This window comes from Eptatretus burgeri, chromosome 17 (assembly GCF_056783735.1).
Source record: "Eptatretus burgeri isolate ZD-2024b chromosome 17, Ebu_testis_v1, whole genome shotgun sequence".
Lineage (NCBI taxonomy): Eukaryota > Metazoa > Chordata > Myxini > Myxiniformes > Myxinidae > Eptatretus > Eptatretus burgeri.
Window position 1 is genome coordinate 46,996,562 of NC_140977.1, and position 16,207 is coordinate 47,012,768.

General features: G+C 45.7%; 1 protein-coding gene across 4 annotated transcripts in view; it reads right to left on the bottom strand.

Moving 5' to 3' along the window:
* HGS (hepatocyte growth factor-regulated tyrosine kinase substrate) overlaps positions 1 to 16,207 on the bottom strand; it is a 49,801-nt gene that overhangs the window by 15,539 nt on the left and 18,055 nt on the right. For all 4 annotated transcript variants that reach the window (XM_085861025.1, XM_085861027.1, XM_085861026.1 and 1 more), the window contains exons 2-11: positions 12,658 to 12,742; positions 9,980 to 10,055; positions 5,758 to 5,850; positions 5,302 to 5,422; positions 4,063 to 4,115; positions 3,767 to 3,835; positions 3,199 to 3,323; positions 2,944 to 3,046; positions 942 to 1,040; positions 435 to 521 (exon numbers count right to left, since the gene is read on the bottom strand). In XM_085861025.1, the coding sequence (XP_085717151.1) occupies positions 435 to 521; positions 942 to 1,040; positions 2,944 to 3,046; positions 3,199 to 3,323; positions 3,767 to 3,835; positions 4,063 to 4,115; positions 5,302 to 5,422; positions 5,758 to 5,850; positions 9,980 to 10,055; positions 12,658 to 12,742 (911 nt within the window). The remainder of the gene's footprint in view (positions 1 to 434; positions 522 to 941; positions 1,041 to 2,943; positions 3,047 to 3,198; positions 3,324 to 3,766; positions 3,836 to 4,062; positions 4,116 to 5,301; positions 5,423 to 5,757; positions 5,851 to 9,979; positions 10,056 to 12,657; positions 12,743 to 16,207) is intronic.

Sequence of the window (16,207 nt, forward strand, 5' to 3'; positions counted from 1 at the left end):
ATTACACATGTTAACATCATGCCAATCTGCTCTGCAATCTCCTTCGATACTCTCCGGTGTTTATCCGGCCCCAAAGCTTTATCGTTTTTCGTCAACTACGAGAGAGGCACCAACTAATGTGAAAGACCAAAGAAGAACTCGTGTGAGAAACAAGTGAAGAACAAATGCCGAGAGGCAGGATGATCAATTTGATGTCCATCCGAGGGACGGCACACACATCGATTACACACCCTGCCCGTGACACACTAGGATGACAGTTTATCGTTGGGTTGGAATTCAAACCCAGGCTAGACAGCCAAAAGGCAAGTGGGCATACCTCCAGGCCATCCCTTATCATATTGCACTAAATCATAATAAAATTAATAAATAATAAAAATGACTGCAGAGTAAGTGCACCTATCGGTGAGGGGCACGTGGGAACGGCTCCGACTTACGGCTGGTGTCGAGTACAGGCTGGATGCCGGAGGTGCAGAAGTGCTGACTGGTGAGCTTGAGCGGTTGTACGATGGAGTTTTGTGTTTCTGCAAATTGAAACGGAAACACAAGATGTAATCATAACTCCAAACTCGAGCGACGTCGACGGCACGCCATCGCAAGTCCCCACACGCTTCCCACTTAAAGCAAAGGTGAAAGATTACACAAAGTTCCACCAGGAATGACCCCAAAAAAAACCACCCCAAGAGGGCCAAAACTAACACTGTTCTTGCCATACTGTATGGTGATCATAACTACCAAGTATGGCGAATTTCTGCCCATCCATTTACATGGAGATAGCGTGACAGACAGACAGACAAACAGACAGACAGACAAATGTAGCAGATTATAACACCTGGATTGTTTTTTTTAAAAAACAGCGTGGGGATAACAACAAATGAACAAAACATTTGGAAACTTTCAGTATGTTACAGGATGCATCCCCTCGCTTTCCCCAGAGGACGCACCTTCCTCTCCTTTTCCTCGGCCTCTGATTGTGACAAAGCCAGTGCCAGCTGGAGCTCTTCCTCCTCCTGAATAGCAGTCTCATCCTTCTTCGGTGGAACCTACATTGGAGAAACTTGCTCAAGCTACAACCCAATGAAGATGGTGCATCAAACAACACTTCACATCTACCAATCCTCCCGCACGGATATGTACCAATGGGGATCAAAGGAGAGAAAAATAAGCGTGTGTCCAAATGAGCTGCTGCCAAACCCATGTCCACAACAGTTGTATTGGAGGCCATCACCGATGTTTGTTCAACGGCCAGGAGCCAAATAAACCTGTGTTTTGGATCATACTCCAAAACTTGAACAAAGATCAGGTCTTACTCGCCTGCGTTTGGCCCCGTGTTGTCGTACGTGCGATCTCTCGGGGTGGTGGCTCGCTCGCTGAAAATGTACAATTTGATTTTGACATTTCCCATTTTCGTACGATCTTCCTCCTTCAACTGTTCCGTTGGAGTGTTTGCTTGGAATCCTCCTCAAGCTTCAATCTCCACAAGCTTCCATGGCTACACTGCATCACGGTTCTCCATGGGGACATCTCCGGAGTTAGGAAGGCAAACTAAATTAGATTACAATGAGTAAAAAATGTTTTTAGTCGTTACCAATCAATGAATCGGCAAATCATGGCAGGATAGCCGAGAGGTACGCATTCTCACTCTGAGCTATTGGGCCTGGGTTTGAATCCCGACCAAACTATAAATTGTGATTCCGGTGTTTCATCAATGTGTGTGCCGGCTCTCAGATGGATGTTAAACTGGACGTCACATTTGCCGGAACCCCCCCACCTCCACACTCTCATCCTCCACCCCTACCTCTCTGTTAAGGGGACTGTTAAGGACTGACGGTTTAGTTTTGAATTTAAAACTGCTTCCCCAGAGTGTAGCATATACTAATCAGATTCAGAGTGAGTCGACCGGAGGGGTGTGATTATCTTCATCCTGATGAAGCAGCACTTGTATGGAAGGAAGGAGTGTAAAGGTCGCTGCATGTGTGAGCATGCATGAAGGCAGGCCTTTGCCAGGTAGATAGCATGGGTTTTAAATGCTCCCACCCAGTTTTATATAGAATCTGGCAGTTAAAAGAAAATGTTGCTGTTTGGGCAAGTTTTATCACCCTTCCCTTCCTCTCATGCTGCCTTCCCTTCCCCGCCCCTCATGCCGCCTTCCCTTCCCCGCCCCTCATTCCGCCTTCCCTTCCCCTCATGCTGCCTTCCATTCCCCCAAAGCCACCTTCCCTTCCCATTCCCTCACGCTTACCTCCTCCCAAACCCCCTCCCCTCTCCACCCCTCGTGGACATCTCCGGGTGGTTTCCGCATGCTGTGTTAATGTAGCCCATTTCATTCAATCCTGCACTACATCCCCCCTCCGCTTTCTCCACACGTCCCACTTCCAAATGCAAGTCCAGAAATCCCTTCCAAACCCACTTCCCCCTTTCCCCCCTTCTCCCCACTTCTCCTCCTCCTCCTCCTCCTCCTCCTCCTCCTCACTCCCACCCCTTTCCAGGAGTGTATAGCGATATTTGGTGAGGTGTCGCTCTTCCCACCCCACCTTCCTGGCTCCCCCTTTCCTCACTCCCACCCCTCCCCCATCTATTTTCTCTCTCTCTCTCCATTTTCTCTTTCTCATTCTCCCCTTCCTCCTCCTCCTCCTCTTTCTCCCCCACCCCCCTTAATTTCCCGTCAGCGAAGTGACTGTTTGTATTTGCTCGTAAATAAATGAATGAATGGATCAAATACAAATTTGATATCCTCGGATTTGCTCATGAAAAGATCCGCTCTGAAGCGCACGGGACATCTGCTGTGATTACAGACTAGGCAGGCTACTTGGGAGGCAAGGTAATAAATGGCAAGCTTAATCCATGCGAACAAGGATTGAAAATTTTACCGATTGCAACATTAAGGGGAAAATAAAAAGCTTGATGACCAAACTTGGCATTGCATTGCCATAGAAACCGACTCACCTGAGCCTGCTGGGCTAAAGAGCTCGAGATGTATTCTGGGGGTAATTCGCCCTCTGCTGCTGCTGCTGCTGCTGCTGCTGCTGCTGCTGCTTTCACGTCCTTCCTGCCAGCATAAACAAACAAAAAAAACTTAATATTTCAGGCTAAGTGAGCAAGCTAAGCATCCTCAATGAGCAAGCAGAAGGTCCTATTCCGACAAAGCCACAGTATCCCCATTTATAACATAACCTTTTGAACGACAGAAGCATGACTCACTTGTTCAGCTGCTCAAAACAAGGCTCACAGACGCGAACCTCACGCTCTATGCCAAACTTGGGGATACTGGAAGCCCGGGAGGAGCAACGGCTGCAGAATATTTGGCCACATGCCCGGCAGTGGTGCTTTGAGGGAGAGAGGAGAGGAGGGGAACAAGCAAGTGATATCCATCCATTGGGACCATACTCCATGCAGAGCGTTGGTGCTGCCCAAGCTGTCTCCTGGGCTATTGGACACGATCCTGGACGAGTCACCACTCTGACACAGGATACGAGCAAGCTGGCACTCATTTTGCTGACCTCAGAAGGATGACAGGCAGAATCAACCCCACCTGGTATTGATTCAACAGAGGAGGGGGATTTGAACTCAGGATCCTAGGATCCCAAGCCCACCACCCTATCCATTAAGCCAACACCAGGCATCAAGTGATATGGTAATGAACAATTATGAAATATTCTCGGAACATTTTTATTGTCAACATAATCCCAATTGTCCCTTGACCAGATTGACGATGTAAATTTAAAAAATCAATGACGTTTTGGTGGTAACAACAGACACGCTCAAGTACCTTGCGCGTAGTCATTGAAAACAGAACCCTGCAGCGATGGCAGGACTCGGCATCCACCCACTCTGGAGCCTGATCGGAAGAAATTGAAAATACAGTGAATAGAAATAACAGATGAGAGACAGACAGACAGAGATAGTTTCCGAAAGACAAATGTGGAGACAGAGAGCGATGCAAAGAGGTAGAGACAGAAATAAAGAGAGACAGATACAGAGAAAGACAAACACGGAGGTGCAGTTACTGTGAAAAAGGTGTCCAAGAGCGTTTCAAGATACCCAAAATGGTCCGACGATACAAACCTTATCAGCAGCGAACATCGCGTCGCTCTCTTTGAGTTCGGGAAATGTGAACCCTGAACAAATGAAAAGAAGACTCGAGTTATGACATCACTGGCTTGTCAGGACCTCACACACGAAAGTACTGCATTTTTGATTCAACACAAATGTGGAACGAGAAGGGCACTCGGTAGAGCGCATACCTCCGCCACAGCAACGCCTGATCCACGAGAACATATCGGGCCCAATACACGTTTGAAACATCATGCTACACAGGACTATATCGTTTTTGGTCCTTTCTCTCAATGGTGAAGAATCACTTTAAATATTAAATAATTCACGTATCCAGATCCAGATCTTCACCAAAATCGAATCAATTCTTCCATGTCACACACCCAACATGTCCCCCAAGTTTCATCGGAATTCGGTCACAACTTTTTGAGATATCCTGTACACAAACAGACAAACAGACAGACAAGCCGGTCGGCGACATGGGTGGTCGCTATATAATTGCATACTAGTCATACTGTTTTTGATGGATCGGGCTGAAATTTGACAAAGAGGTTGATTATAGTGCGCATAAAAGCGCGGAAGCAGATTTTTGATTTTCGAAAAAAATATATATATACAAATATTTTTCGGATTTTTTCAAAAATTTCAAAGTACCGTTGCTAAGCAACGGTGGCGTCCACAGCAACGGTACTCAAAAGCATACAACTAGATCCTGGTATGAACCTACCAGTCAAGTTTCATCAAAATCGGTTGACTCCTCTGGCCTCCAGAGCTGTCCATTACATACATACAGACAGAAGGAAAACCTGAGAATAACGGTAGTCTCGCGACCACCCAATAGTCTAGCGACCAACTAAAGGGGTGAAAACATCACCTCCTTCCCCTTCGGTGGCGGAGGTAATAATACAATCACGTGTACTTCTCAGTTTTTCTAAATAAGGCAAAATAATAGGTGTACAAAATTTAATGTCTTTTGTCGTGCATTGTCGATGAGCAGACCTGAGCCAGTTAGTTGGCCAAACCAATCAACACTTGCAGGTTGAATGGTACAACACCCAGGAAGAAGGTAATATACTTATGTGTCTAAATTGAGCTGCACAGTCGTGTTTTGGGGTTTAAACCCGCCGAAGAAAACCCAACAAATGAATGAATGAACTAAACCGTGACCAATGACTGAATGACTGTCGTGCAAATTCCTGTCCCTGTCAATCCCGCTACTCAACAGAGCCCGAGCCAGACTATCCCACGTACCCTCCATCTTCATTATCTGATAGGTGTCCTGCACCACTCGGTACCGCGGCTCGTTGCGGAAAGCATGCGACCAGGCCTGAATTAGGCCGAGGAGTTGGGACTTCACTGGATCTGACTGTTGCTGATTATGGTGAAAAGGGGACGGCAGGGGGAGAGGGCAGCAAATCAAAAGGCAAGTGATTAAGACAGCCTGAAGGTATTCCGCATAAATATCATAGTATCGACACAAAGGCAGTGATTTCCCAAACCTCTTAAGGACTGTGAGGTCACAGTTTCACTTTACATACACGTTGCTCAAGGCACGACCGGCAAGTCGACTCCCATAGCCGAACACCTTTGACCTCTTGGCAAAAACTAAGGAGTTGAGGAATAAATAATCCTGAACTCTTTTTTTTTTTTCTTTCTCTTTAACAGGCTGCACGACATCTTCGCCAAAATCTGACCGTGGGCTCTCACCTTGCACAGGTCTTTCAGCTCCTCCATGTTCTGCTTGGTGGCAATCTCATCATGCACAAGTTGTCCACAATTCTTAACAACAGATTCAAGCACCTGTACCCGCACAGCACAGCATGTACAAGGCCAAACAGCACGTGTTACCGAGGCAGTAAGTGGAACAAAACTTCCTCATTAGGGCCTGGCCATCGAAATCAAGACGCAGGTGACCGTGACCGTTGTTTTTTTTTAACCTGCGAATGACCCAGTGAAGATGTGATCCGAGCCACAGAACTTATTTATTTTTTAAAGGTGCGAGTGTGTGTGTGTGTGTGTGTGTGTGTGTGTGTGTGTGTGTGTGTGTGCGTGTGTCGCAAAGAAGCAGCAGCAGCAGCAGCACAACCTCACAGCAGGTTGGTCAAAGGCAGCAGGTCCTGCTGCTACAGCTTATTCTTCTTCACGAAGAACCAACAGCAGCATAGAATCATAGAAATAGTATCATTGGAAAGTGAATGATCCGTTTACTTGGAAAAAATAAATAAATAAATGAACAAAAGGTGTCCATTTAACCTAAATGGATGCCCATGTTAAAAGCCATCTTAAAAGAAGAAGTGGGAATGGGAGCTTAATGCAGTGGTTCAAACAAAAAAATTTTTATATATTCTACAGCACGAACCCTTTAGGACATGAGAGAACACAAAATTCGACGGTAATATTTTGTGAAGCAAGAGACAAAAGTGTGTAAAAGTATGTGGAAGGAACACACAAACGAGATGCTTTTTTCATGCTAAACTTCATTTTACATCCTCGTTGACACTCGGACATTCAAGATGTTTGTGAAGTACAATGTGTCGTCTCTTGATTGAACCCGTCAGCGAAGCGACGGTTCCGCACGACTCGCATAACTTAAACACGGCCAAGAAAGGAAGTCGATCATCAATTTTAATCAAAATCCCAGGATCAGTTGTTCTTTTTTGGACGTCACAAATGGAAGCAAAGAACACGAAAGAGCGATCAGAGATTGCAGACCCTCGCCAGGACATGTTTTACGTGGTGTGTTTGTGTCGTTTTGTGTGGTGTCTTACGTAATTAATAAAAGACATAATTAGAATTGCTGGCATTGATGACTGGTTCAGCCATTTTAGAGAACATTTTTGAAGGTTTTAAAAAAAAAACAACATAGCTGCCAAATCACGTGACTGGTAACATCATCAAAATCATTTTTATGGACCATTTTATCCCTACATGACCCTCAAAATATTTTCATACTGATCAGAGGTAGTGTTCTACAGATGCAATTATGATGTCATGACAAAGACACCTATGACATCATAAAAATAAAATTTTTTTAAATCGAACTCATTCCCCATGAGGAGTACTTGCCGTGTGCCAAGTTTCAATTTTTTTTTCCTTGGTGCAGTTTCAGAGATACAGAGGTCCAAAGTCTCTGTTTTTTCCAAGATGGCTGCCAGACCATGTGACCTATGACGTCATAATTAGCATTAAAACATTCGAAATGAGTAGTCGCACCAATGGTGAAAATTTTGTCTCAATCTGACAAGCGGTTACGGAGAAAAACACAAAAGTTCTGTGCGGACAAACAAACATGAAAAATCACTCAAAGAGTGACAACTTGGCGAAACGGAACGGCACTCGGTCAGCACGTACCTCCGCCAGGCCGAATAGTTTACATTTTGTGTCCCACCGATAGGCTAACGGCACTCGGTCAGCACGTACCTCCGCCAGGCCGAATAGTTTACATTTTGTGTCCCACCGATAGGCTAATGGCACTCGGTCAGCACGTACCTCTACCAGGCCGAATAGTTTACATTTTGTATCCCACCGAAAGGCTAACGGCACTCGGTCAGCACGTACCTCTGCCAGGCCGAATAGTTTACATTTTGTGTCACACCGACAGGCTAACGGCACTCGGTCAGCAGGTACTTCCGCCAGGCCGAATAGTTTACATTTTGTATCCCACCGATAAGCTTACGGCACTCGGTCAGCACGTACCTCCGCCAGGCCGAATAGTTTACATTTTGTATCCCACCGATAAGCTAACGGCACTCGGTCAGCACGTACCTCCGCCAGGCCGAATAGTTTACATTTTGTGTCCCACCGATAGGCTAATGGCACTCGGTCAGCACGTACCTCCGCCAGGCCGAATAGTTTACATTTTGTATCCCACCGATAAGCTAACGGCACTCGGTCAGCACGTACCTCCGCCAGGCCGAATAGTTTACATTTTGTATCCCACCGATAAGCTAACGGCACTCGGTCAGCACGTACCTCCGCCAGGCCGAATAGTTTACATTTTGTATCCCACCGATAAGCTAACGGCACTCGGTCAGCACGTACCTCCGCCAGGCCGAATAGTTTACATTTTGTGTCCCACCGATAGGCTAATGGCACTCGGTCAGCACGTACCTCTGCCAGGCCGAATAGTTTACATTTTGTGTCCCACCGATAGGCTAACGGCACTCGGTCAGCAGGTACCTCCGCCAGGCCGAATAGTTTACATTTTGTATCCCACCGATAGGCTAACGGCACTCGGTCAGCACTTACCTCCGCCAGGCCGAATAGTTTACATTTTGTATCCCACCGATAGGCTAACGGCACTCGGTCAGCACATACCTCCGCCAGGCCGAATAGTTTACATTTTGTATCCCACCGATAAGCTAACGGCACTCGGTCAGCACGTACCTCCGCCAGGCCGAATAGTTTACATTTTGTGTCCCACCGATAGGCTAATGGCACTCGGTCAGCACGTACCTCTGCCAGGCCGAATAGTTTACATTTTGTGTCCCACCGATAGGCTAACGGCACTCGGTCAGCAGGTACCTCCGCCAGGCCGAATAGTTTACATTTTGTATCCCACCGATAGGCTAACGGCACTCGGTCAGCACTTACCTCCGCCAGGCCGAATAGTTTACATTTTGTATCCCACCGATAGGCTAACGGCACTCGGTCAGCACATACCTCCGCCAGGCCGAATAGTTTACATTTTGTATCCCACCGATAAGCTAACGGCACTCGGTCAGCACGTACCTCCGCCAGGCCGAATACTTTACATTTTGTGTCCCACCGATAGGCTAATGGCACTCGGTCAGCACGTACCTCCGCCAGGCCGAATAGTTTACATTTTGTATCCCACGGATAAGTTAACGGCACTCGGTCAGCACGTACCTCCGCCAGGCCGAATAGTTTACATTTTGTATCCCACCGATAAGCTAACGGCACTCGGTCAGCACGTACCTCCGCCAGGCCGAATAGTTTACATTTTGTATCCCACCGATAAGCTAACGGCACTCGGTCAGCATGTACCTCCGCCAGGCCGAATAGTTTACATTTTGTATCCCACCGATAAGCTTACGGCACTCGGTCAGCACGTACCTCCACCAGGCCGAATAGTTTACATTTTGTATCCCACCGATAGGCTAACGGCACTCGATCAGCACGTACCTCCGCCAGGCCGAATAGTTTACATTTTGTGTCCCACCGATAGGCTAATGGCACTCGGTCAGCACGTACCTCCGCCAGGCCGAATAGTTTACATTTTGTATCCCACCGATAAGCTTACGGCACTCGGTCAGCACGTACCTCCGCCAGGCCGAATAGTTTACATTTTGTATCCCACCGATAGGCTGGATCGGAATCAAAATCGAATTGGCTTGTTATTGTTACCTAAGCAACTCATCCACATCCATCCACAATTTTTTGAGATATCGTGCAATTTCGTTTTTAGCCCCATATCTCAATGGTGAAGCATCAGTTAAAAATTAAATAATCCTCATATCCAGATCTGGATTCAGATCTTCACCAAAATTGAATCAATTTTTCCTCGTGGAACTCCCAACCTGTCCACCAAGTTCTGTGTGAATCCATCTATAACCTTTTGAGATATTGTGCTATATATCGTTTTCGGCCCCATCTCTCAATTGTGAAAAATCACTTTAGAAATACTCAGATCCGGATCTGGATTCGGATCTTCATCAAAATTAAGTGTTGCTGTCCTTGGCCGGTCACCGACACACACAAATAATTTCAGAACGATTGCTTGAAAACTGGCAAAAAAAAAATCATGTGACAAACAAACAGACAGACAAACGCTACAAACCAATATACTTGGCAAAAAAGAAACAGATCCAAATACAAACCCTCTCCTTCGGTGAGGGTAACAAGGACAAAAAGGAAAGTTTGTTAACAGAAAGGATTAAAAAAAATATTCACAGATCAACTGGCTGACCTGCAGAGAATACTTAGAAACATGTGGGTTCTTGTCCATCACCCGCTTCTTGATTGATGCAACGGCATTCTTGGGTCTGCAGACAAAGACAAAATCAACTGAAGAGCAACAATTACAAACGACAGCACAAGGACAAATGCAACAATTACAAGCATTAAAAAAAAATTTGTTTGTTTGTTTTTTTAACATAAAAAAGTATCAAGACTCACACAGAAGAGCAGGAAAAAAAAAACAAAAAAAACCAGAACAGAATCAACGAACAAAAAGGAAACATCTGAACAAGAACATGGGGACACCACAGAGAGGAGTTGCAAATGAAAGGGGTCGACAGGGTCTCGGACGATGTTATAAAGCTCAGAGGTAGAAATTGGATACACCACGAGGTGGCAGTGCACGACAAACAAAGTCCTGCAGAGAAGAGCACGGAACAGACTTGAGAGTGTGATGAAAGCGTGGAGATCATCATTAAGCTTCGACTTGGGGAGTGTAGCAAAGTGAGGTATGCGGTGGTGTGCAAGGGTGAGAGTGGAAAGACCATTAGCGAGATGGAAAAAGACTGCAAGACCACCAACCTTCATGCGTTGAGCAAAAAGCAGATCATGGTACTGAACCTCACGTGATGACATTGCACGGACAGTGGGGGCTGTCCACCCCACACCCTCGTAAAGCGCCACAATGGATGCCCAGCAGCAGTATCAGCCCATTGAAAGAAGCCACATTGTGTGAAACTTTGGATGAACACCTTGTACACCATCACAAGATGAGGACGGCGAAGAGAGGACTTAGCCCTGTAGATAATTCAGAGGTGGCGGCTGGTTTTAAAGGTGAACACAAACACGTATACCGGTGTCTATGCTCAACTACTCTTCGATATCATCGGAATCAGACATGACGATTACCTTTTTCTAACTTTGGAATTTAAAAATAGGCAATTTGGCAATTACAGTTTGTTTATTTTCACATTATATATTTTGAGACCTCAGATGTTGTGATGTCACGGAGCGAAATGATATCCTCCATGACTAGTTTTCACATTGCATAACATATCCGTCGGTAGTTAAACCCTCTTTTGCTCCAACAAAGCATTAACACCCAAAACGTCAGCATTTTGCGAGAGAGGGAGAGAGGGAGAGAGGGAGAGATTGAGACATTGGCGATCTCCTCTTTACCAGGCACGGTCAATGGACCAATGCAAACCCAGTCGCTAAGGAGGGGGAAGGAGGAAAACTCATGGTATCTATGGTTCATGGTCAGAAGGAGGTGCGGTGAGGGGCGTGGTGATTGGCAAGTGATGTGCAGAAAGATGCAGGAGATATGAATGAGTAGGCTGGGGCAATCATTGTTACTCTTTTAGTGCGTCCTCAGTGGACAAGAAGGAAACAAAGAAAGGAACGTGAAAGAAAATAGGCTTAACAACTCAACTTGACGTGTAACGGAGGTAAGCAAGTGGACTGTCTAAAACTACGCACAGTGGCGTCTGACTGTTCCACTTGGGTCATGGACTCCATTCTGCTTGCTCCGTTGTCCTCCAACCCATGACCACCAGAACAGCAAGAACCAGAACCGCCTGACTGCACACTGGACCGACTCACTTTGTGTGTGGAATCTGGAGTTTTATAATCCCATGGTGAGGAGGGGCCGAGAGAGCTTTGCAGCACCCTCATTGACGCGCGGACAATTACCACTGCGTTCACCCCACCCATGCGAGGGTTCGGCAATGGAAAATGGCCTCGGTTGTTCCGTGCTCTGCCACGTGATCCATTTCTGAGATGAACATGGTGGTGTGCATTCGGTTGCACACTTCGGCCATGAACGTGTGCCAAACACCCAATGGAGGCCACAACTGTGCAGAACACTGGGGCGACCCACACAACGTTAAACGGAGCCGAGCACACATTTGCGCCTCAAGTAAAATGCCAGAACATTTCGATCCAAATATCTACAATGGTGAGTCGGGCTCCCCCGTCTCCTGCTGGTCTCGAGGGCGGTGGTGAACGTTGATGGTGACGGTGGTTGAATAATGGCAGTGGTGGTGTTATGGAAGTGGTGGTGTAGCATAGCGGTTGTAGTGTGGCGATTGGTCATTTGTTGTAGTTGTTAATAGTGAAGGTAAGCGAGCTTTGGTTGTGGTCCGACGGTGTGGTGATTTTTATAAAAGCGTTGTGGTAGTGTATGAAATGCTGCAACGTTGGGGTTCGAGTCTGGTGAAGTCTGAGGTGTAACGTCGGTTGGATAATGGCACGCGATTTGATGGTGTTTTGGCATGCATTTGCGCTCGGTGGTTCCATTGGAGCTATCGTGGCAGACGGGCCTGCGATCCAGCTCGGAACGATAGGTCAGTCGGCCGTCGCGACCGCTTTGACGCGGTTCGTCGGGATTCGGACTGGGCAGCTGGCTGACCGGGCGGCTTGATCCTTTTCATAACGTCATCCTTTCAAATGGGAAATAAAATTACACCATCACAAGCACCCAGGAATTGGTTACTTAATTTCAATAAATAAGTAAATATTTCATTCGTACAATAAAATAAACAACCTCCTGGACAATAACATGATGCAATAATGCAACGAGCAATTTGTTCAAACCGGCACGACAGCACATGTTACTCATTAGTATCTCACAATGCATCCACTGTGCCAAATTCAAACATGATCACAAGTGTGGATAATGACACTCACAACATGTCGCCCTGGCGGATGGAATCGCAGATCTGCAAGATTGTGTCCCAGTCCGTGTCCAATAACAGCTGGCTCGTCGCTTTGTCTGGAAGGTTCACACAAGGCATAGGTTGGATTAAAGGCAAGCGAGTGGAACTCCATTTCATGCAGATTTCTCCTTCCGAAGTTCAAAGAGCACAACGCAAAGACTGGCTTGGCCAATCAGCTGTATTTAACAGGAATTGAAAAGAAAGTAAAAAAAAATCAACAAATAACAAGAAAAAGAGCAATCGGAGATTACAGACCCTCGCTAGGACTTGTTTTGTGTGGTGTATTTTATGTGATATGGAATGCACGAGACATCATTAGAACTGACACTTTATAACTGGTGGCAGTGATGACCGGGTACCAAGACATCCCGCTTCGATTGGACACCTGATCCTGACCCATGACATTTTCTAATTATATTATTATTCAGCAGAATTCAGGATGGGATTAAAACATATTCAATTCAAATCGAATGGAAGACCAAATCGGTACAATAGTCCAGGCATTATATGACAAATAAGGACTGAACCTCACACAAATTGCAACAGAAAACTGATAACTGTTCATTACTCATAAATGCATCCTCTATAACATATAAAAAGTCCTAATGAATCCAAGTGGTGGGAAATGTTTTTGTAAAAATAAATTAAAATTATTAAAATTATTTTTAAAATCTCTTAAATTTAATTTTATTTAATTTTTTCCAAAATGTTTCTGAACCCGACTCTGGTACCACTTTTTGCTACTTTATAATGGGATATTTAGCAGCGCTCTAACTATATATGTAATACTAAACACATATTTCCATAGGAAGATGGTCTGGTTTTAATATTGAGATGACCTGTGCCTTCAGATAAGACCGCTAAATGATTTAAATCCATTTATTATGGCCAGGCGAATATACTTTAATAGTGCAGGTACTGATGTTCAACACAACTAATAAGGTGTAACGATAAAAAGTCATGTGCTTCTGAAGACATTATTTTAAAGTAACAGCACTATTATACTATACAAGGCAACATAATATTTTAGGTTGTCTGGTTACTCAACCACTGGTTTCATCATCGTCATCGTCGTCATCATCGTCATCACATTCAGTCTGAAATGAATTTGCACACCCCGATCCTTTGCAGTTGCTACATGCAACAGAGCACTCAATGTCGTGCTTGTTGAATGTGCACCTCAGGCTGCTGCAATCTGTCTTGCAGCTGCATCTGATGACCTGCAGGAGTTCCTGGGGAGCTGGTGGTAAGTCAGTTTGAACAGAGATGAGCCCCCCCCCATCACTTTCTTTCCATCCCCAGTCTGGCGGCAGGAGTTCATCCAGGGTTCCCTTCCACTGCTGCACCTGGTAGTACACGCGCAGACTGTGGTACTTTGCTGCTGCAGAGGTAGGTGGTAGGCTCTGTGGCTGCACATAAGAAGTTCTAGTAGCCACCTTCTCACAAAAGTGCTTGTGTCATAGTGAGTTGAGTCCCTCCCCAAGCTTACCATTGTACAGGCAGACCAAAGCATTCTCTCCTGCTGCCATAACATCTGCTGTGGAAGCTGACGGTGTGTCAAACACTGTAGCTTGCTCACGGAAGTCATCACTGGTTGTAAATTTCTTGAGGGCGGCTCCTTTATCAATGCCATACAGGCGGGATGTAGTATCACACCCAAGGATCGTGTGGATGAAGAGAATGTGAGTGCACACACTGGGACCCAGTTGCTACTTGAGAGCCTTGATGTTCCAGACACGTGGGTTCTTTGTGCTCTTCTTTGGCTCAGGTTGGAAGAAGAGGTCATGTGACTCGAGCTTGGTATGGTAGATAAGGAGCATGAGCAGATCTGTATCATTACCGATGAGCACAGTGTTTGTTGTGGTTGAAGACTCCACCGCTTTCTGCACTACGAGATCAGCATCGCCTGAAGCATGATAGGTCTGACAGTTCTTCTTCTGCAGTTGGCCACTGAGCATGTTGATGAACTGTTGCTTGTTTGTGTTGTTTGCGAGGAACTCGTCTTTCTTCATTGTAACAGGCATGCCCTCATCAAAAGTCACAGTTGCTCCAGTCCTCCTACCTGCTCATCTCTGGCATGTCATGCATGTCCTTGGTGGATGTACCCTCATAACCATTGAAAACGACAATTTCCTCCCCATACTTTCTTGTGACATACTCGGTGTACAACCTGCAGATATTATTGTATATGGATCTACGTGTCCATGGGATGCGATGAACAAGTGCTCCACCATCCAGCACGTACTGATCCTGGCCTGTGATCACTGGAAGGTCAGGTGTGAGGAGGGCCCAGATGGCATCTGCTAGCACTGGCATTCGCAACTTCCAGAAAGGCATTAAATCTTTCTTCGTCTTGTGGCCGACCCAGTTTTGTTTTCTTTACCTCAGTTTCGCTGGTCTGATGAGCTGCTGGCATTTGCTTCTTGGTACAGAAATTTACGCTGCACACTTGGCGATACACTGCATCTGCAACATGCAGGTCATACACGTGCAACACACGAGCTTTCACTATGACTGCCCAGGCATCTCCTCTTTCATTGCAAGATTTCAAGAGCATATCCTTGAACTCAAAACTGTCCTCACTGGGAATACAGTCCAATCAGAACTCCTCCTCTTGGTCCCAACATGCACTGACCATCTCTGTCATAATGGAACTCCTCCTCATCAGCTGAGTGTAGTAGCACATGCCTGTCGACTTGCTCTTGTTCTTTCTCCTTTAGTGCTTTCACTATTTGTTGTTGGCTGGTATATTTCTTGCGGCAGACTTGATGAACCAGTTCCCCAGGTGATGTATGAATGTCGTCATTTCTGGATTTACTTGCTCGGTTGATGGCGTCACTCCCCTTTTCAGTAAGTGTGGATGGTGGCTGTCCGCCCCCCCCCCCCCACCCCACTCTGCAGGGTCCTTACAAATGGCACATCTTGGAGGGCCACTCATTGTTCAGGATGTGATGGGACTGCATTCATGTAAAAAAAAACATGAGTATTCATATTTAAAGTACAGTAACTGTGCCAAATAACCACACGTGAATTTCACCGATTGCACATTTTACAACTTTCAACTTGACCGTTTTAACAATGCAAATCTCTTCAATTTGTTGTGAATTTCCTTTTGAACATGCACTGTACTGCACCCAATATCATGTCTCATGTAAAACAAAGTTTCTGGTAGATTGTGGATAGTACTGAACCCTTTGTGTGGACATCAGACAAGCAGACGTGCAAAAATCCATTATTTTAACATGGGCGGCAATGGAGAAAAATGCCATCACCGATTTCAGTACTTTTCAATAGTTTCCACCACTTGGATTCCTTAGGACTTTTGATATGTTATACAGGACATATTTATGAGAATAAACCAGTTGAAAGAGTTTCTGTTGCAATTTGTGTGGTGTCATGTGATGTAATGCCTGTACTACAAGTCCTGCATTGATGTAATCAGAAGGAACCCGAACAAGCAAAAAAGCAAGGATGAAGTCGTCAGGAGGAACCTGGATAGGATTCACATTTCAGCAGCTACT